The sequence below is a fragment of the Pteronotus mesoamericanus genome, unplaced genomic scaffold (genome assembly GCF_021234165.1).
Source record: "Pteronotus mesoamericanus isolate MK-2021 breed Mesoamerican mustached bat unplaced genomic scaffold, CSHL_Meso_final contig_702, whole genome shotgun sequence".
NCBI lineage: Eukaryota > Metazoa > Chordata > Mammalia > Chiroptera > Mormoopidae > Pteronotus > Pteronotus mesoamericanus.
Window position 1 is genome coordinate 4,953,200 of NW_026555239.1, and position 23,059 is coordinate 4,976,258.

Consider the following 23,059-nt stretch of genomic DNA (forward strand, 5'->3'; position numbering starts at 1 on the left):
GAAGCTGGTGATCACTGCTCTGCCTTTGTCCTTCACTCTGGATTCTGTCCTCAGCTTATTGCCACCTGACTTTGGTTCCCATTGGCCAGTGAAAATGTTCTTTTTACTATGACCTCTTAACAAACGAGACATTTTCCAGACTTTACTTTTTTAACAACTTTCATCACTTCCTCCTTCTGGAAACTCTGCAGCTTCTAGGCTATCACCCCATTGGCTCCCTTCATAACCTCCATGACCACTCCCCTAGAGCCCCCTCCCTGCTCTGCTGGGCCTTCCCTCTGCTTGGGAGTCTCAGCCACTCACAGATGGTTTCAATTTAACCCCATAACCCGGTCTAGACTTCTCCCTTTATCTACGAGCTCTTTAACTCCTGGATGGAAACTCCTATCTAGACGTCACATAGGTGACTCAAGCCCCACAGGCCCAGAATTTTGTCCTTAACCCACTCCTACCCACCAACTGCCCAAGTTACGACCAGTCCTCTGTGGCATGCCCTCGTCTCCCCCGTTCCCGCTTCCGCATCTAGTCATTCCTGAAGCTACACCTATTTTACTTCAAGTTATTTCTCAAATCTGTGCCTCCCCACCCCCTCTATAACAGGAGCATGACAAAGGTGTATTCAATGAAGGAGGTCATATTTCAATGATGGGACACTCCAGTATTAATTACCTTCCTTAGGTTATCAATATCTTCTGTACCTTTCTGGATAGTCTCTTTTAATGTGTTGATCTTATTTAGTTTCTTCTTCAGCTGATTGCGACTATATTCAAGTTGAATATTAAGTCGAGTTTTTTGTTTCTCAAATTCTAATCTAGTATAATAAAGTCAAGCATTACAAGTGGTAAACACAGTCTTTCAATTCTTTAATGTTTATACAGAAAATTTCACACATACAAAAGTAGAAGGAATATCATAATGAACTCCCAAGTTGCTACCGCCCAACTTTAATAATGATCAATTCATGGTCAATCTTGTTTCACCTGTTACTCCACTCATCACTCCTTCCCACCACCGGGTTATTTGAAGCAAATTCCAGACATCATGTAATTTTGTCTGTAAATATTTTAGTGTGTATCTCTGAAAGTGACTGTTAATACACAACCATACACTATTATAGATAAAAATGATAATTTCTTAAATACAAAATTGCTATCACTGACAAATTTCCTGAGTCTCATTATTTAAAAAAAAAAAAACTGGCTTGTTGGACTCAGTAGCCATACATTGCATATGGATAGGTTTCTTAGATCTTTCATAATCTATAGGTTTCCTCCCCTCTTTATCTTGAAGTTACAATTTTGTATTTATTCTTATTTATTTAGTCTCTATTTCTTTAGTAATTTGAAATAGCTATTCATTCACAAACTCCAGACATGAGAATGTAACACCATGTTCCTTCCTTACCCACCCTCCTGCGTTTTAAGCTTCACAAAATCCTCTGAAGAATTCTAGTGTCCACTGCAGCTGATCCTTTCCACCTTCTCCCTCAAATCTTGCCAGGAGTCATTTGTTCAAGAAACATTTTAAGCACTAATTGTATCAGATACTGTGCTAGATATTACTGATACAAGACAGCAACAAAAACAATAGTAATGATAAAAACAAATACTACTATTTAATGACAGGTTATTAATGTGCCTGGTACGGCTATACATGCTTTTACATGAATGAACTCCCTTAAGTTGTATGAATCCCTGAGGCAGGGAATACCACTGTCCCTATTTTTAAAAAAAATATTTATTTTTTATAAAGGGAGAGGAAAAAGAGAGGAAGAGAAACATTGATGTGAGAGAGAAACATCAACTGGTTGCCTCTTGTACACACCACCCAGGCATGTGCCCTGACCAGGTTCGAACTGGCAACCTTTTGCTTTGCAGGATGACGCCAAACCAATTGAGCCACACCTCTCAGGGCCCACTGTCCCTCTTTAACAGAGAAGGGGACAAAGGCACAGAGAGGTGAGTGTCTTGCCCAAGGCTACCCACTTCGGAGGTGATGGAGCCTGCGTAACATACTATGTAGGGACTATAGAACCCTTGCTCTTGACCACTAACCATTCTGCCTATAGGAGTGGTTAAGAACAAACTCTTGAGGCATTTATTTTTGCTGCAGGGAACAGGCATAGAGACTGTGTATGAGTGAGACACTTCTCTACTTGGCTTTGGGACACCACAGTACTTTGGCTTTCCTCTCCCCTTACTCACTGCTCCTTTAAGACTCCTTTCCATCCGCTCAGTTTAACATCACCTGGGATCACTTTTCTGTCTACATTCATTCCCTTGTGGATCTTATCTATCACATGACTTTAAGCATCATTTGTATGCCAACAATCCCAAATTTCTACTTCCAGGCTGGACCTTGTCCATGAACTCCTAACCTGTATATTCACCTGTCTACTCCACATCTCCCATTGGATGGCAAGGATATCATCTTAGGATACACAATTGATCAGCTACTAAAAGTAACGAAGTATGCCTTGGTCACATGGCTCAGATGGTTGGAGTGTCGTTCCATGCACCAAAAGGTTGCCGGTTTGATTCCTGGTCAGGGCACAGAGTTGGGGCACATGCGGGAGGCAACCAAGCGATGATTCCTTCTCATATTGATGTCTCCTCCCAGGCCCCAACCCCCGTCTAAAAGTCAATGGAAACATGTCCACTGGCATGGATTTTTTTAAAAAAAGTAGTGAAGTTCTATTAAGTTATTGGATGTTAGATAAATCTAAAACTTAATTCCATTTTCTACATCAGTACAATTAGAAAAATACCGTATTTTGCTGTGTATAATGCACTGTTTTGCTCAAATTTTTGAGGGAAAAATAAGGAATCACATTATACATGGATATAATGAATACATACCATGGGTATAATAAAGGGTATAATAATCCCAAGGATGACGCGCACAAAAACCATGGGTACATATTATACACGGCAAATTACGGTATCATAAAAATAGATACTATTCATAACAGAAAAAACTAAAATATGTAGGGATCAAGTTAATAAGAGCATACATATTTCTATGGAAAAAAACCTTTAAAATTATAATAAAGAATATAATGATTAGAATAAGAGACATTCTATGTTCTTATTGAAAGGGTTTAACACTTTGAAGATGTTCTCCCCAAATAACTATAAATCCCACGCACTCTCAATCAGATTTCCAAGTTCATTATATGAGAAGCTCAATAAAAAGTGGTAGGTAGAATTCTTTACAAAGAAAATCTATTGAAGTTCAAGGAGACTTCAGAACAAGAAATATGACAGGGATTAAAAAGGGACATTTTATAATGATAAAAGAATTAATTCAGAAAAAAGACAACAATCCCAAATATGTATGTACCTAATCACAAGGCTTTAAAATACATGAGGTTAAACGGACAGAAAATGGATGGAGAAATGGACAGCTCAACAGCACACCTGGACGTTTCGGCCCTCCTCCCTTAGTGACTGCTAGAACTAGACAGAGTCAGCAAGTACACAGAGGATGTGAGCGATACCAGCCGACTCAGCTACCACTCAGAGAACACCCCATCCAACAGCAGAATGTTTTTTCAAGTGTACATAGAATATTTATTAAGATAGAATATATCAGACAAGCCTCAATCAATGTAAAAGGACTAAAACAATACAGAATATATTCCTTATCACAATGAAATTAAAAATCAGTAACAGGCCCTGGCTGTGGGATTCAGTGGATTGAGTGCTAGCCTGAGAACCAAAGGGTCTCTGGTTCGATTCCCAGTGAGGGCACATGCCTGGGTTGCGGGTCAGGTTCCCAGTAAGGGACATGTGACAGGTAACTACGCATTGATGTTTTTCTCCCTCTCTCTCGGTTCTCCTCTCTCTCAAAATAAAAAAAGAAAATCTTAAAAAGAAATCAGTAATAGAAAAATATCTGAATCCCCCCATTATCGGTTAAATTAAACAAATGCTTCTAAACACCCCATCAGTCATAGAAAGAAATCACAAGGAATGTTAGAAAACATTCTGAATAGAACAGAAATGAAAACACAACATGCCAGAAGTAGTGGGATGTGGCTTGAGCAGCACTTACAGGGAAATACGAAATCTGTCCAGAAAGTATGCAGCCATGTAATACAAAAAAGAGAGACATTTATTGAAGAAAATACAAGGTACAAGAAACAGTGTACATAGGACAATGACACCTTAGTCCCCTTCAAAATAGGCACGTTGTGCCCTCACACAGTTCTCCCAATCGCTGTCAGCTACCCTGGTTGTATTTTCCTGAATCTCATCAAAGGCCTGAAATCACTTCCCCTTCCAAGGTGTTATTAGTTTTGGGAAAAGCCAGGAGTTGCAGGGCGCCAAATCTGGGCTTCAGCGGGGGCTGAAGTCACCTGGGTGGGTAATTTGTTTTGCCAAAAAACTCTGCATGAGACATGAAGCATGAGTGGCGCATTGTCATGATGAAGCTGCCTATCACCAGTTGCCCACAGCTGCGGCCTTCTGAATTGTCCAAATAGTTTTGTGGAGGAATGTTCAAAAAATGCAAAATTTGATACAGATTCGTTGCTTTACTTGTTCAGTCATTTTGAACACAATGGCCAACAGTACACATGCTCATTCAACAGTGTGTACTGCCCCCAGTGACTAGTACAGTGAGGTCGTCATTGTTCACACATGCATATTCCAATCCACTCCCCTTGGCTGCCAGGTTACATTGATGTCGTGCAAACCATTCTTGTTACATTAACAATGGCTGGACTTTTTCCAGACAGACCTTGTATACAGCCTAAGATGCTTATATTAGAAAAGAAAAAAAGTCTAAAATACGTAATGTAAGCTTCTATTTTAAAACCTAGAGAAAGAAGAGTAAATCTAAATCAAAATAAATAGAATAAAATAATAAAGGGCAGAAATCAACTATATAGAAAGATAATCCATAGAGAAAATCAATGATGCCAAGACTTGATCTTAGAAAAGGTCAATAAAATTAACACACCTCTAGCTAGACTTTAAGAAAAAAAGAAAGGAGACAAATCATCAGTAACAGAAATGAAAGAGGAAATATCAGTATAGATCCTACAGATATTAAAAAGGATAATAGGAAGTATTAATAACTTTGTTTATAAATGTGACAACTTGGATGAAATATACAAATCCTTAAAAGACACAAGCTACCAAAGAATAGCCCTATATATATTAAGGAAACTGAATTTGTAATTAAGAACCTTCCCACAAAGAAAGGTGGGTGGCCCCAGTGGCTTCCCTTGCAAACTTTACTAAACATTTAGGTAAGAAATAATATTATTCTGCAGAAACTCTTTCAGGGGAAAAAAAAAATCCCCAAAAACCAGAAGAATACAATTCTTGACTACCTTCCTGAGTCTGGCATTGCCCTGACACAAAAATGCAACAAAGACATTGAAAGGAAAAAAAAACACCAAAACTATAGACCAATATGCTTATAAATGTAGATGCAAAAATCCTTAAAAATTTTAGCAAATCAAATCCAAAAACATTTGCAAAGAATAATACAAAATCAAGTGGGTTCACCCTAGTTACACAAAGTTGGTTTAACATTCTGAATTTAACCAATGTAAATTTATTATATTAATAACTACTCCCCAAAACCCCCAACCACACAATGTTCTGAACAGAGGACAGAAAAAGTAGTTGACAAAATTCAACACTCATTCACGATAAAAAAAAAAAATTTAAGCAAACTAGAAATAGAGAGGAACTTCAACTTGCTAAATGGCACCCTATAGTTAATACACTTAACTGTGAAAGACAGCTTGGCCCCTAAGATTGGTAATAAGGCAGAATGTCTGCTCTTGCCATTTTTATTTATTCAACATTGTACTGGAAGTCCTAGCTAGTGCAGTAAGACAAGAAAAAGAAAAACTATACTAATTGGAAAGGAAAAAATAAAATTTTTTATTCACTGACAGCATGGTCATCTCACATAAAAAAATCCTCAGGAATCTATAAAAGAGTTAGAACTAATAAATATAGTTAAATTGCAGGATACAAGGTCAATTTATAAAAACCAATTTTATTTCAATATATCACTACCAATCAATTTGAAACTGATAATTAAAAACAATTCTATTTATAATAGCATACAAATATGAAGTACTTAGGAATAAACTGAACAAAATGTGTTCAAAACCTGTACATCAAAAACAAAGGTCAATGAGAGAAATTAAGGAAGACCTAATTAAATGAAGAGAGACACCACATTTGTGGATTAGTATCATTAAGATGTCAATTCTTCCCAAAATGATCTACAGATTCAACATAACCCCCATCAAAATTTTAGCAAACTTTCTTACAGCAATTGAAAAGTTGATCCTAAAAAGGTGATGGAAATGCAAAGAGGCTTGGGCTTCCTTGTCCACTGTTGACTAAATGAACAGACTATGGGAGAATTATAAAAAGAGGAAACAAGCCAAATGTTGAGAGTTTATTTCTGGACAATGGGGAAATGACTGATTTGAAAATTTTTTTTTCTCTATTTTCTCCAAGAGGCACGTTATTACTTTTGGATTTAAGAAATTATATTTGATTATTTTATCTACACAAGATGACAGATGCTAGCTAAGCTTACTGTGGTAATCGTTTCACAATATATGCTGTACAGATTAAACTTACACAGTGATGTTCTATCAATTATATCTTAATAAAACTAAAAAAAGAAATGCTTAATACAGAATAAATCAATCATCTAGAAGAGTATAATACAGCGAAGTCTAGTTCTTAAATAATCTGCAGTCATAAATGCTTTGTGTTTACTATTTTTTGCCTGGCCTTAAATCCTTTTAAATATAGGAGTGGAAAAAGTAGGTTTACAGTTGTATGTGAAACAAAGCTTATTCTTATATTATTATTTATTAGTTATTGTATTAATTGTATCACAAATGTAAACCTACTTTTGCCAAGCCCTGTATAAAGTGACCACATTTCGGGAAAGGAAGAATCCCTTGATGTTCACTCCTCCTTTCCCTCATCACTATTGCACAACTGAATTCAGAATTTATAGTTATCAAGGCAAAAAACTATTCGAATAAATGATACATGTATACGGTACAATATTTAAAAGGTGTAAAAATATCAACAACTGAATCTAAAACAAAATAACAAACAAGCAGAACAGAAACAGGCTCATAGACATAGAGAACATTTTGATGGTTGCTAGACGGGAGGGGGATTGGGGAATCAGTGAAAAAGGTGAAGGGGTTAAGAAGTACTAATTGGTTGTTACAGAAATAGCCATTTACATGGGGATGTAAAGTACAGCAGAGGGAACATAGTCAATAATATTCTGATAGCTATAATGTCAGATGGGTACGAGATTTATTGGGATGATCATTTAGTAAGTTATATAATATCTGACCACTGGGGGTGTACACCTGAAACTAATATAATGTTGTATGTCAACTGTAACTGAAATGATTAAAAAAATAATTTAGAAAAAAGGAGCAGAAAAACTGCTCCTGTAGGGTGTTCAGAGGACTGAGTCATATTTATGTGAGAGACTAAAAAAGACTGTGCAGAGGGGAGGGTGGCTGGGGGATGAGGCCAAGAAAAGAGAAAAAAGGTATAAGAATATATAAAAAGTAAAATAACTCTTTCCCATCCTCAGTCTCTCTAGAGGCAACAACTTCTAAAATTTCTAAACATATGTATTCGTATATTTGCCTCCAAATTGTCCTTTGTCTTATTTTCTTCATGGTGTTTTGCTTGAAAAAAGTTTTTTATTTCTATACATTTGCATTTTATTAATCTTTTCTTTGATGGCTTCTGGCTTTTATGTCATACTGAAAAACCTTCCCTAATCTGAGATTATTTTTAAAAATTCTCCGATGATTTATTCTAGTATTTTTATGCTTTCATTTTATTCACATTAACGTCTTTCATTCAGCTGAAATTAATCTGAATCTAAGGAATGAGACAGAGGTCCAAGTACATTTTTTCTAGTTGCTAACTAACACAGTTATCCCAACATGCTTTATTGAAGAATGTATATCTTCTCCACTGATATAAAATGCCACCTTTCTCTTAAATCAAATTTCCCTTATAAATCTGAATAAGTGTATATCTGGACTCTATTTGTGAGTCAGTATCTCAGGATTTTAGTTACGTAGCTTTATACTATGTTTAAATCTAGCAGTTAGAGTCCTTTATCATTACCAATTTCAGATTTTTCTTGGCTAGCTCTGAATGTGAACTCTAGAATCAGTTTATCTAGCTAAAAACAAATCTTGTCCATACATATATTGAGATAATATTTCAGTTATAGATTAAATTAGGGAGAACCAACTTCTTTATAACATTGAGTCTTCTTATGAAAGAACTAATATGCCTGTCCTTTTTATTCATGATTCTGTTTATGTCTCTCAATTTTGATTAAAGGTTTCTTTATATATTGCTTTCACATTTAGTAAATTTATTCTAAGAACTAAGTATTTTACCTTTTCCCCAGCTAATGTAATTGGAATATTTTCTTCCCAATATATTGTCTCCCTGGTAGTTTGTATATAGAAAGCCTATAAATTTTAAATTAATTTCTATATTAATTTTTAATAAAATTCACATTAATATTTGTATTCAGGTATATTACTGAATTTTCTTTTTTTGTTTCTAATGGTTTTCATTTGTACTCTAGGAATTTCTAGACATCCATTATATAGCCTGTAAGGACTGAAAAATTTACCTTTTCCCTTTGAAATATTTATATCTTATTTATATTTCCTGTCTAACTCTATTGACTAGTCTCTCCAGAAGAACACTAGACAACTGTGGTAACATTGATATGCTTCTGACTGACTTGACTAGGAACATTTCTAATGTCAATACATTAAAATTCAATGCTGATTTAGGATAAGATGTATTTTCTCATATTGCAGGTATCTACTCATATTTTAAGAATTTTTTTAATCAAAATTGATGGCAAACTTTGTCAAGTGCCTTTTCTATCATCTATAGAATTGATCATGTGATCCTTCTCCACTGACTATAAATATGGCAAATTACAGCAATAATTCCTGATCCTGAGCCATTCTTTTATTTCTGGTATGAAGATCACTAGATAATGGTATATTGTTTTGCTGATGTTGTTGCAATGTGTTTCTATTTAATTTTATTTTATTTGGTTATTTATAGATGAGACTGCTTTATAGTTTCTTACTGTATGTACATGTACCTTTTTGGATTTTGGCATCGATATTTTGTTCATTTCATAAAAATATATATTTCTCCTTCTTCTACACTATGAAACAATTTAAATATTGAAGGTTTTCTGAAATATTAAACATCAAAGTTTCCTGCACCTTTCAAGTTTACTGGGAAGATTGATTTCTCTGTGAAACCGTATGTCCTGGTGAATTTGGGGATAGGAGTGGGTAGAAGCTTTTTTACTTTCTTTTCCTATGGTAACTGGCCTCCTTAGATTTTTCTATCTTAGTAATATGTTATTTTTTGAAAATTATCAATTTTACCTATCTATATACATATTTACAGAGAAGTAAATAGTGTCTAATTATTCTTTTAATATCCACTGCGTAATTATGTCCTCATTCTCTTATTTTGTATATTTGTATTTTCTTTAAAAAAATAAAAGAACTCTTTATAAGACTATGAGTGTTTACTAGCTATTTTGTGATAAACTGAAATGAAGACTACCTCAGGCATAATTTTCTTAAATTATGAAATAACACTTACATTTATGTATATATAAATCGCTTACCAACATTTTAAAATAAAAATACCTTTTTTGATCAATTTCTTGTTGCTGTTTAACATGTTTTTTCTCAAATTCACGAATATTTTCCACACCAATTTCTTCACAGAAGTGTTGGAAAATATCATCTTCAACCTTTTAAATGATTTCAAAATAATTGATTTAATAATTAATTTTAAGAAAGTGTATGGGCAATGCTTAAATCTAAGTTTTTTCCTCCAAGGTTTTCCTGGATTAGGTAAAAAATCTAATCCCAAGCATTATTGTACTCTGAGAAGCCAGTGCTTTCCTGTTCTTTAATTCTATAAACTATGCCCATCTATTTTCAAATTTCTTATTCTAAAGATTAAATAAGAACGTGCAAAATAGTTTTACTAAGAGTTTTGGCTCCATGAACTGTTTAAAATAGAAAACATTTAAATTACATCAGACACACCAAATGCATTGTTTTACATAAATGAAATTTTCTGTAGGACAGACTCATAGATGTAGAGCAGGACGAGAGCTGGGGCAGGGACATTAGGAGGTAGAGGGGTTGGACAAAAAGGAGGAAGGACACACGGGCATGGACCACACTGTGGTGACTGCTGAGGGGAGGGGAGTGTAAGGGGGTTAAATGGTAATGGGGAAAAAAAATACAATGATTAAATTTTTAAGACCTTTACAAACTTTAAATAACAAAATTATCCTTTATATAAGTAATACTATAGTTTCTTAGGCTGTACAAGGCCAAAAGGACTACAGCAGAGGATTAAGACTCAAAAAGATTTAGAAAAACTAGAACAATCCAAATCCAAAAAAATAAAATTTAACCTCAATATTTTTAAAGCCCTGAATTTGTTTAATTATAGGATAAAGAGACCTATTTTAATAGCGGGGTCTGTTAGAAACTTTCAGGTTTTAGTTGAATTTAAATTAAAATGTGATATGACTGATTTAATAGTAAGCTATTATTTGCATAAGTAGATATTCCAAACCATGAAAGTTATAGTTCCATGTGTAGCATACCATGGTACTCTGTTCAGGTCAGACAGTATTTTGACATTATGCTTTGTTCCGGACATTGACAAAGAACAGAACAGCCAGAGGATGGCTACCAAAACTGGTCTTAAATCCATGATAAATGTAAATGATTAAGGAATTAAGGTTATTTAATCTGGAAAAGAGATAATTAAGGAGCTACAAAAGTGGGGTTTCAAATCATGTGATAAAATGTAGAACTAGAAGTAATTACTGAGTGACGGCATGACAAACAGCTTCCTAATGATTAAAGATAAACAGTAGTGAAATGAATTGAACCAGAAAGTTCCTGTCACTTTATATAAGCTGAGGCTAGATGACCCCATCTTTGCTTCCCCGGGGACAAGCACTGTGCCTGGCAAACACAATGAATGCTCCTGAAATAACTGCTGAGTGAATAATTAATCTTAAAAGATAACCCAAATGATAGAGTTCTTTCCTGATGTTAAGGGCAGTGGGAGAAAGTAGAGGCTGTAACTGTTACAAGGAGCAAGGACAGGCTGGAGAGCAGAGGAGAGCAGCTATTCACGGTTCATTGCCTCCTGAGGTGGGCCAACAGTGGTTCTCAAAAAGACACAAAAAAGTTAATTTGGCAAACCATTAAAACTTAGCACATATTCAAGAAGTCCTAAATCTGGTGGCTGGTTTAGAACTATATTCTACATGCCACTTATATCATTAATAAATATATCATTATGACCTTATCTATCTGTTCTTGGAATTCTTCAATTCTTTGTTGCCGTTCTTTGATTGCTTCATTCAACATAGAACACTGAGAGTCAATATTCAGTAGTTCACTTTGTAGCTGAGATTGTTCCTAATTACAAAAGAGAAAAAATTCTTTTTTAACATAGTTATTTTAGCTTTATATAGTGAAGCCAAAAACATAAATATCTTTTAGCATAAAAAGGGAATCCATGAGTTAAGGTAAATTCAGGTACAATTGTATAATAAGGTTAACAACCATAAAAATAAAGTAACTAAAGGACTAAAATATAATCTCAGTCACGGAGCAAAGTGCAAAAATTACATGGTGCTATATAAATGTAACTCCTGAAATTCTATGTCCTGGTTCTAATTTCCATAAAGTTTTATGTAAGACATTACCCGGGAAGAAGCAGCAAGGTGCTTCTTTTTAATTATCTCTAGTTCACTTTGTGAGTATTTGAGCCGTATATGAGTTCCTTGTACTAGAGTCTGTATTTGTTTCAAATCTGCTTCTTTGCGAAGCATCTTCATTAAATCCTAAAGAAAACGAGAAATATAACGAGAACATTTTACAACAGAAAATCACACTCACTTTTCAAAGTGCTTTCATAAGCCACAATTCACTGACTTTTTACTTACAGCCACATCCACACTCCATTTTCCCTTCTGGACAATTAAGGACATAAAGCCATCTGGAGTAACCAAGGTGCCATACAACATCCTCAAAAAACCAACACACTTCCGAAGAGGAAAGGCATGAAAATGGAGGCATGGGGAGTGCGTGTTCCAATCAACTCACAGAAATGGGGCCGTGACACATGGTGCCTGGCTATTAATGTCCCGTTGCCTTTCTGTTTGCCTTGCCCACTCCCTTTTCCCTTCACCCACTCTTACTCAACCAAATTAACTCCCTGGCGTATGTTCTTCTGTGTTTTTACTCCAAGTCTTTACATGAATACATGTGTATACATATCCACCTATATATATTTTTTGTCTTGTTTTGCAAATTTAGAATCATACCAAACATAAAGCTTTTCTGCCTTTTGCTTCTCTTCTTCAGTTACAAAAATCAACTGACAAAGCTCTGAATTTATTCTTTAGTAGCTGCATATTATCCAAGTGAGACTGTACCAAAATTATTCCAGTATTCCCTAAATGATGGGCATTTACTTTGTTTCCAGGTTTTTGCCACCACAAACAATGCTGCTACAACATAGTTGAATGTATCCCCTTAAGTACTGATGTTATTTCCATGCAATAGATCCTCCAGGGTGAGATGGATGGGTCAAAGGTATTCATGTTTTTAGTAGCTGGGGCGGATTGTTTTCCCCAAGGCTATAACAATTCACATTTCTATAGTGTATGAGCTCATGTTTCTTTACATCTTCATGAGCATATAATTTTTTCCAAGTCTTATTGTTAGGTATGAAGTTATCTTAATTAGTACTTCCCTGAGTACTATATTTTATTTTGAGCATTTTTCATGTTTACTAGCCATATGAATTTCTTCTTTTTCTGCACTTCCTAATTCTATCTTTTGCCCAGATGTGTCTCCATAGTGTCTTTTCTGTTTTAAGAATATTTTACTGATTATGCTATTACAGTTGTCCCAATTTTTCCCATTGTCCCATTCTACCCAGCACCGCCCACTCCCTCAGGCAATTCCCACACCATTGTTCATGTCCCTGGATCATGCGTTAAATTCTTTGGGTACTCCATGTCCTATACTGTACTTTACATCCCCATGGCTATTCTGTTACTATGTAGCTATTTGTACTTCTTAACCCCCTCACCTCTTCACCCATTCCCCCATACTCTCATCTTTTTAGATTCAAGTGTTGATAATATGTATTTTTTGCCATTTTATTGTTCATAGTTTTGATCTTATTTTTAAGTCCCTTTAACATTTCATACAATAATGGTTTGGTGATGATGAACTCCTTTAGTTTGTCTCGTCTGGGAAGCTCTTTATATGCCCTCTGATTCTAAATGGTATCTTTGCTGGGTAGAGCAGTCTTGACTGTAGGTCCCTGCTTTTCATGACTTTGAATATTTTTGGCCAATCCCTCCTAACCTGCAAAGTTTCTTTTGAGAAATCAGCTGACAGTCTTATGGGAATTTCCTTATAGGTAACTATCTGCTTTTTTCTTGCTGCTTTTAATTCTCTATCTTTAACCTCTCGCATTTTGATTATGATGTGTCTTGGAGTGGGCCTCTTTGCATCCATCTTGTTTGGAACTCTGTGCTTCTTAGACTTGCATGTCTATTTCCTTCACCAAATTAAGGAAGCTTTCTTTCATGATTTTTTCAAATAGATTTACAATTTTTTGCTCTTCTTATTCTCCTTCTGGATCCCCTATAATGCAAATGCTGGTTCACTTGGAAGCTGTCCCAGAGGCTTCTTACACAATCCTCATTTTCGGATTCTTTTTTCTTGTTCTGATTGGTTGGTTTTTGCTTCCTTGGGTTCCATATCATTGACTTGAATCTCAGCTTCATCCACTTTACTGTTATTTCCCTATAAATTGTTCTTTATTTCAATTAATGTACTCTTCATTTCTGACTAGATCTTTTTTATGCTGTTGAGGCTCTCACTGAATTCCTTGAGCATCCTTATAACCAGTGTTTTGAACTCTTCATCTGATAGAGTGCTCATCTCCGTTTCATTTAGCTCATTTTCTGGAGTTTTGACCCATTCTTTCATTTGGACCATGCTGTCTCTTCACTTTGGCAGCCTCCCTGTGTTTGTATGTTATTAGGTAGAGCTGCTTTGACTCAGTGTCTTGGTAGTGTGGCCTAATGTTGTAGGTGTCCTGTAGGGTCCAGTGGCACAGCCTCCCCTACTACCTAAGCTGGTTACTGAGGGTGCACCCTCCATGTGGGCTGAGTACACCCTGCTCCTGTAGTTGAGCCTTGATTGCTCTTAGCAAGTCAATGGGAGGGATTTAACCAGGCCAGTCAGCTACAAGTACTGGCTGCGACCGCTGAACACCAACCTCCATTCTCCATGATGGATCACCTGTGCAGGGGCCCGCTCCACAGCAAGTCTTACTTCAGCAGGGCTTCAGTGCCCACTTGCGTTCTGCCTAGGGCCACTTGGCATAAGCTATAAAGGATCTGCAGCTGGCAGCTTCTAGTGCTGGGCTTGGAAGTGTCCTAGCAAGGCCAGGCTGTGAACCAAAGGTAGCTGCTGCTAATGCTGGGCCTGGGGCCACTTAGCAAGGTAAGGGGGCTCACTGAGGCCAGCTGCTGCTTGTTTGAAAAGATTTAGGAGAGCAGAACAATGTGCCAAGACAAGTCATTCATATGGAAAAGCCACTGTTAACCACTTGGGTGGGGAGGAGTCTCAGGGAATCACTAGGGTGGGGCAATTGTTGTAAGCCAGGTTGATGGAGTCTAGATAGAGTGTCTGCTATGTTCTGTAGCTCTTTGAGAAGGCTTAGAAGCAGGGCAATGGCATCTGCCACCAGTTCTGTCTTGGGGAAAACTGTTCCCCAGCTCTTGCCCTGATGCCAGACACTTCAGTTCCTCATTTTCCACTGGTGCCTATCAAGTTGCTGCCCTGGTGCTGGAGCTCAACGGGAGGGAGACTCCGTATGTCCATGTGCGGGCCCTTTACTAGGAACTTCCTGAGAAGCCAGCAGTTTTTTCCACCAACTCAATCTCCACTGGTTTTTACAGCCAGAGCCACAGTGACTTAACTTCCTGGCATTGTAACTCTGGGCTGGGACCCCTCATTCCTGCCATATCCCTCCCCTTTTTTATCTGCTACACAGGAGTGTGGGCCAAGCCTGTTCTGTGTCCCAGCCCCCTCTACCAGTTTCAGTGTAGTTTCTTAATTCCATAGTTGCAGGACGTTCATTCATCTCAGTTTATGCTGGTTCTGAGTGATGGTTGTTCTATAGCTTAGTTGTAATTTTGATGTGGTTGTGTAAGGAGGTGAGCCGTGTTTACCTAGGCTGCAATCTTGGAGGTAGCTTCTGGGCAAAATCACAGCCCCCAGGTCTGGGAAAACAGTCGCACCATCACCTTCTACATCACTCAACTGAAGGGAGAATATTCCGGGAATAGGCACCATCAAGCAAAGAGGTCCTGACGAGGCAAGTGTGGTGGAGCAGAGGGTGTTCCTCAACCCCCCAGCCTCCAATGCTCCATGGGGGTGAGCATGCGGGGTCTCCCCTTTTATTTAAAAAAAAAAGGAAATCCTTATCCGAGGATATATTTATTGATTTTAGAGAGCAGGGAGAGGGGGAGGGAGAAAGGGAAGGGGAAAGGGCAGGGAGAAAGAGAGAAAGAGAAACATAGATTTGTTGCCTCCCAAACCTGCAACCTAGCTGTGTGCCCTGACTGGGAATCGAACCTGCAACCTTTTTTGGTGCAAGGAATGATGGTCCAACCAACTGTGCCATCCGGCTAGGGCATGTTTTGTTTTTTAAATTTCCTAAAAGGGGGAGTATTTAATATCGCTTCTATAACCTCGGTGTCCGGGATTTACAAGATCTGTTATTGCATGCTTTTTCTCATCAAACCTGCATGAAACTGTGTGAAACCTTTCAACTGATACATTAAGGTGAAAGCTTCTACTGGAGACATTCTCTTTTTCATTTGCTTTCTCTCTTCTGTGCTTCTTTGCCTCCCTGTGGACACTTATTCTCATGTCAACTCTCCTAAGTCTATCTACTAAGTCCCTATTTTTCTTGTGATTTCTTTACTGTTGTATTTTTGTTTTTGAGATGCTTCTTCCACTTTGGCCTTCCAGGATACTAATTTGGTTCTCAACAATGGCAATACTACCCTTCAATTAATCTACAATGTTCTATAGTAAAGAAATATGTTTTAGTTCCAAAGTCTTTTCTGCAGGGAAAAGAGAGGATTAACTCCATATTGAATCTCCTTAATGCTCCTTTACTTTTTTGTTCAAGGTGTTGCCTAGCTCCTGGAACACCTCAGATGCATTTATGTGTTGCTTTACCCACTTAAGACCGGGCCCGGTATTAAAGTGCCCTAAATGGCGGCTGTCCCACGACTCCGTACACCCAAGGGCCAGCAATTACAGCAGGAGACTGTCAGTGTCCCCCTCTGAGACGGAGGAAGGATGTCTCTCTCGTCTCCCTGGACTTTCCCAAACTCAGGAATCGAAGCCAGGATCTATTATTTAGCTTCATGGGGTTCAAGAAAACCAGGCCTCCTCATCACATGGGACAAATATCTAACTTACCCCCAGGATGCCCCATATGTCCAGATTCCTCCCCCAGCACTTTTCAAAGATCAAAAGAGAAGAAGCCCTGAATCTGCTTTTCCTGACGATATCCCCCAGCACCCAAGCCGTCACTCACACCCAGCTGTCTCCCAGGTTCAAGTGAGACACACGGGTGGAAACTCAGGGTGGACATGGGTAGGAAATAAGCTTCAAGTTGCCACTTCCCTAGAACTTCCCTTGAACTTTCTCTGTGCCTTGGCCTAAATTTGTAAGATCTTTAAAATCTTTTAAAGTTGAATATTTCTATACCTTACACTAAAACATAAAATGTGGTCTTAAGCTAACAGGAAAAGATTAAAATTAGTTGAGTGACCTTGAGAGAACATTTCCTTGAACCAAAAACTGGTCATTTGTATACCTAAAAGGATAAAACTAAATAGGGAAAATGAATAATTTAAAAGCATTCTACTGATGTACAGAATCTATTGAAGTTGACATTTCAAGAGGGGTTACCATATTCAATGAAAGACAATTGATAAAATGGCAAGGTAGCTGGAGAAAATAAAGCTCAGTCCCCACTCATCAACATAAATTCCAGATAAATGAACAAATATAAATGTTAAATATACAAAAGCACAAAAAGGAAATATTACTAAATTTCTTTTGTGATATTCAGAAAGAATAAGGTCTTTCTGAGAATGACATTAAAATACAGAATTTATAAAAGATTAATAAATTTGTTTACATAAAGATTAAAAACATATGCAAGACAAAAAATTCAAACGTCAAACAATCCTGAACAATAACAAGGAATAAACTTTTTTTGGGAATAAACTTCTGATGCACACAACAACACGAATCTCAACAGCATTAGGCTAAAGGAATACAAAGTATGACATAAAAGACTACTCAATGTACAAGTCTACTTACATGAAATTCTAGAAGAGAAAGAACCATAAGGATAGAAAGCACATTGGGTTGCTGGGATGCAGAGGGCCCGGGGGAGGAGACTGACTACAGAAGAAAATTTGGGGCAGTGATAGAAATGTTCTATATATCATGACTGTGGTAGTGGTTACACGACTACATAAAATTGTCAAAACTTACTGAATCATACACTTAAAACTGGTGACTGTTATATCTAAGTTATAACCCAATAAAGCTGACAAAACAAACAATATACTTATAACATATGACTAAGGACTAATTTACTTACATAAATAATTCTTAAAGTAGGTAATAAAATAACAACCTAATAGAAAAGTGTGCACAGGGTATAAATAAGCAGTTCACAGAAGAAAATATTACATAAAAAAATAAGTATATGAACAAATGCTCATCCTTAATTATAAGAAATGTACATTCAAACAACTGAACTACAATTTTTTTTACCAATCAGATTGGCAAAGATTAAAATATTCACTAATGTTTAGTGTTGCAATCTAGGCACATAGACACTCTACTACAGGTTTTATTTTGATGGGAATTTAGTAATATCTATCAACATTTTAAATACATTATGTCCTTAGCCCCAGAAATTCTATATATAGGAATTCACCTTATTTATACAAATAAATCTATAATAACAACAAACATTCATAGAGTGCTTATATATGTCAGGCATCCTTTTAGGTATTTATTTGGATTATCTGATTTTGTTATTAAAGTAATCCTAAAAGGAAGGTACTCTTAGTATTCCCATTTCACAAATGCGACCCTAAGGTAGAAAGTGGTTACGTACCTTGCCCAAGGTTATACTGCTGGTAAGTGGCAGAATCAGCATTCAAACTCAGGCAGTGTTGCTATCAAATTTATATTCTAAACTACAAGGTTATTTTCCCTTTCTAAAGAATGTTTAATGTTGCATCATTTGTAATAGCAAAAACTGAAGTGACAAAATGACTGAAGATTAGTTAAATAAAGAAAATCTATGCAACAAAATACCAGGCAAGATTCATTACAAATAAAGTGGTTTTCTATATGCTAATATGGAAATATGTCCATATTATGATATCAATGAAAAACCTTGTTGCAAATACTATATCAAAAGTCTTTTATAAAACAAATAGGAAAAATAATACATGTAGTTGCATGTACAGGGAAAACTTGCAAAGGTTATGCATCAAACTGTATTTAGTACATACTGCTGAGATATAGCATGGATAAAGTAGTTTTATTTTTTACTTTATTTCACTTTGCATTATTTTTTTAAAAAACTTACCAAAGTTTTTACCAAATAAATTAATTTAAAAAAACACAATTATTCTTCAATTTTTAGAACATGGATTTACCTTTAATTCTTGCATTAATTGGGTTCTTCTGTCTCTTAAATTCTTTAACTCTTTCTCATCCCAGCATCGAGCCTTGTATTTTAAGTCACTTGAACCTCCAGAGATCACCCCAGATTTTAAAAATAATGTTCCATCAAGAGCTACTGTCTATAAAATTAAAAATATTTTACCTTGGAGAAATGTACATAAAGAAGATAAAATAGAACATAATAAGGCAATTTTTACAGCTGAGAATTTGTAGGTGAGAAAAACCACATAATATTTAGTAAAATCTATCATGTGAAAAGATAAGAATCAATAAGCCACAAACATAGTAATATCCTGTTTTGCTAAGGCCCAAAGTAACTCTAGGCAACTAATTAGAAATTAAAAAGGCTGAAAATAAGTTGTGTATTAGTTCTACACATATTCAATATAGAGGAGAAAAAACCAAGAACATTTGTATGTAATATAAAATAATTTGCATTATATAATCCTATACTTCAAAGAATTTAACATCACATGTCTATGATACATTATGAAAATCGGCTTAGCAACTTTAAGATACCCAAAATATCACCTTCTCCAAGATGGAGATGAACTGGGACCAAGAACAAAAATTTAAATGGAGTCAAAGGTATAAAATAGCTTGAAGTTATAGTTCTAAGTAAACATATGCTTTATGGAATAAATAAAAGCAATTCTCAATGTTTTGCAACAGTTTCTAGTCACAGCAGAAGGAAACGTCGGGTGGAGAACTAAAACCATGTAACATGAGCTGATTTTTTAAAAAGCCAACCAACAGGGGTCTTGCTGATTCCTTCATTTAGACCAACATTCCCTGCATGACCACCATGATTCAGACATTCCACACCAGGGGCTGGAGTGACAAAGAGTGAAATATGGCATTGACCCTCAGGGAGTTATGCTACTAGGAAAAAGAGACATATAAACACATCATCACAGTATTAAGTGACGAGCAGATAGAAGCATATTCAGGAAATTATAAAACTGGCAGGTTCCAGCACAGCCCGGAGAGCCACGGCAGGCTTCCTGAGGAGGTGAAGGCTTGCATTGTATCTTGTCAGAATTAAATTAGTTACACTTAACAGAAAACTTGGTTTATTTCTCCCTTATAATTACAGAAGTGAGCATTCCAGGGTCTGTCTGGCTGCTCCAGAGTTAACCCAGACTCTTACGCTGAGGTTCTAAGATCATTGATAATTGTATTTCTCTTCCAGGGAGACAGGCTTTTTCTGCAAGTCCTTGAGGGCTCCCCGCCCTCCCAGGTGTTAGCTTGGCAATGAGTTTGCTCCCCAGGCCTAAACTGACCAAAATAGCGGTTTGTGATGCAAGTTGCAGTATTTAAATAAAGAAAATTCTAAAACATGATATCAAGTCTAGGAAAAGATATGAAGTCCATGAAAAACCAAAAGCACAAACTAAGGACAGATATCTGTGAAATGTGACATCTATTCAATGGTTTTATGCATCCTAAAGCAGAGAAAACTCCTGAAGTGGCATAACAATAATAGGAGAAGATAAAGTTCCTGTAATATACTGAAGACACAATTGACAAAGCTGATTAAAATTTTGAAATAATGATAAGAACAAGATATATCCTAAGGGGGTAAGACATCTTACTATGAACAGATATAAACCATTAATATTTGTTGAATGAAAGGATTAAACAGTCTTATCTTTATGTGACTTCTTTAAAATGATCTCACAAATCTTCAAAAATCAGTTTTACAAATATACATAAATAAATTTAAAAACAGGCAGCAAATAAGATATCTTGGTAGCTCACTTATTACACCTGTTTAAAGTCAATGTGTAGGAATCAATGCCTGTGATTACCAGGACTGTGATCACATTCTCATTAAGGCTATTTCTGATGAAGTATTAAAATATGTGAGAAGTTAATTATGTTAGACAGTCAATAAATTTAAAACTAAAAATTAACATTTTTCATACTAATAGCCTGTTTGTTTTACTTTGTAGTTCTGTACATTCCAGATCAAATATTTTAAATCACTAGTAAATAAAAAACTAACTACCACTTTTTGAGAGTTATTTGGGAGGCACTATAAGTATTCTGAATGTTATTTAATTTAACCCTTACAACTCTATGAAATAGGCACTTTTATTTCCCCAATTTTAAATTAAAGAATAAAAATTAGAGGTTTAAGAGATTATTAAGTAGCATCACTGGTCTTATGTCATGGCTTATACCCTAGGCACAATGTAAATTTCATTACAGATATAGTTTAAACAAAAAAAACTAAGTCAGATAATGTGAGAAATTAAACACTGCTTAACTCAATACAAACTCTATTCAATTGAGACTAAAACATATTTATTTTTAAAACCAAACAATTTTAAGAGATTAGTATTCAGTAACCTCATTTTCAAATATGTCATTTCTATAACTTCAAATGTGTTAAAATCATGAATGTATAAAAGGAGAAGGAGTATCTCCATGAAGCTATGGAAGAATTAACCCAGAATGTAAAATAAGCACCTAAAATCTTTCCTGATATTCAGAAAACATACATGCTATATATTTAAATGCAGGACATATTGAGATTCAGCAAGAACATTTATTGCATGTAAGTAAAAAACATAAATTAACTGCTTTGAAGGTATTATTACAATAAATCTAATTTTCAAAATATAATGTATGATATTGGAAAATGCTACAGAAGTTAATTTTTTAAAAACCCAGCTGAACATTATACAAAGTACTGAAGCCATAGCCATCTTTGGCTCTGTTAGTTTTCCATATTAAAAAGAGTCATATAAAAGCTTGTACAAATATCTGTATGTATTCTATGTTAGACTTATAAATATTGCTTCAGATTATCCAAAAATATGATCTCAGCGTCTTACCTTCCGTCTTTCTGGCCCGTCAAATGCGACATGCCTTGCTTCCTCCACAGTCTCACAGACAAGGCCATTGCCACACACAAACTGGATTACTTTCTTCAGCTGAGGAAACTGGGTCTTTATGACATCAATCACCATTTTACAGCCTTTAATCTCCCGTAACCTCTCATTAATTGGCTTTACCTAAAAGGTTTAAAAAATACTTAATATATTAGATACACTAAAATGAAAATCCAAATAGTACATTATTTCTCAAAAAACATACATAAATGTGACAGTAAGAGGTTAATTAATAGTGTACACTTATATACAATAAAGGTTTGACAATAACCTGATGAACTATATCCCACCATTAGCTTGTGTACTATTTTTTAAAAATACATTTCATCAAAGCCAGAAGATAAAATTTCCAGATTCAACTCTGTCACTAACTATCTGGGTCAAAGCAATGCGTGAGAAGTGCTCCATGCTCTCAAAATTGTAAAATCTAGAGATAATACCCATTTTCATGTGTCAAAAAAGTGGCACAGCATTGTGAAACTCAAAAAATCATTTTAGGCTTAAATGATTAGGAAAGTCTTCACATCTTCTTTGACATGACTTTTAAGTTAGAGCTATAAATACATCAAGAAAGCATCAGCAATGTATTGCTAATAAAACGGAAAGTATGATCTCTTTGTAAAAGCAAACACCCTATATGAGGGGGGACCCAAAAACCCCGGATTTATAAAAAATTGTGTATTTATTCTTACATGATAAACTTTAGTCACCTTCAAAGTACTCTCCATTTGATGCAGTACACCTATGGAGAAATTTTTCCACTTCTCAAAACAGTTTTGAACTTGTTGATTTCCATGCCTTTTAGTGCTTGGCATTTTTCGTTTTGCCTCTTCCACATTGGCAAAACATTCCCCTTTGAGGACTTCATCCAGGGAAACAAAAAAAAAAGTCGCTCAGGGTGAGACTGGGTGAATAGTGAGGGTGGGGTATTCTGGTCAAAAACTGCTGAACAGTCAGCGTGGTGTAGGCAGACGCGCTTGTAAATCACCCATCAGGAATTGGGCAAACGTGCTCAAAGAGTCTCAGGAAAATTCAGTGAAGCCCAATGCAGCCTCTCACACCACCAGCTGGTACACTGATAACAGATGGGTTCCAAGAACACTCCCCTAGTGGGGAAAGCCTATACTGGAAGGGGACCGCCTGCCAGAAGATAATTCCATTTTGGGGGAATAAGGAGTGGGGGAGTATACACAAACTCATTTGG

General features: G+C 36.0%; 1 protein-coding gene across 2 annotated transcripts in view; it reads right to left on the reverse strand.

Moving 5' to 3' along the window:
- SMC1B (structural maintenance of chromosomes 1B) overlaps positions 1-23,059 on the reverse strand; it is a 55,120-nt gene that overhangs the window by 12,901 nt on the left and 19,160 nt on the right. For both annotated transcript variants that reach the window (XM_054582591.1, XM_054582589.1), the window contains exons 11-16: positions 21,799-21,978; positions 18,928-19,074; positions 11,836-11,973; positions 11,429-11,545; positions 9,737-9,843; positions 670-811 (exon numbers count right to left, since the gene is read on the reverse strand). In XM_054582591.1, coding sequence (XP_054438566.1) covers positions 670-811; positions 9,737-9,843; positions 11,429-11,545; positions 11,836-11,973; positions 18,928-19,074; positions 21,799-21,978 — 831 coding nt within the window. The remainder of the gene's footprint in view (positions 1-669; positions 812-9,736; positions 9,844-11,428; positions 11,546-11,835; positions 11,974-18,927; positions 19,075-21,798; positions 21,979-23,059) is intronic.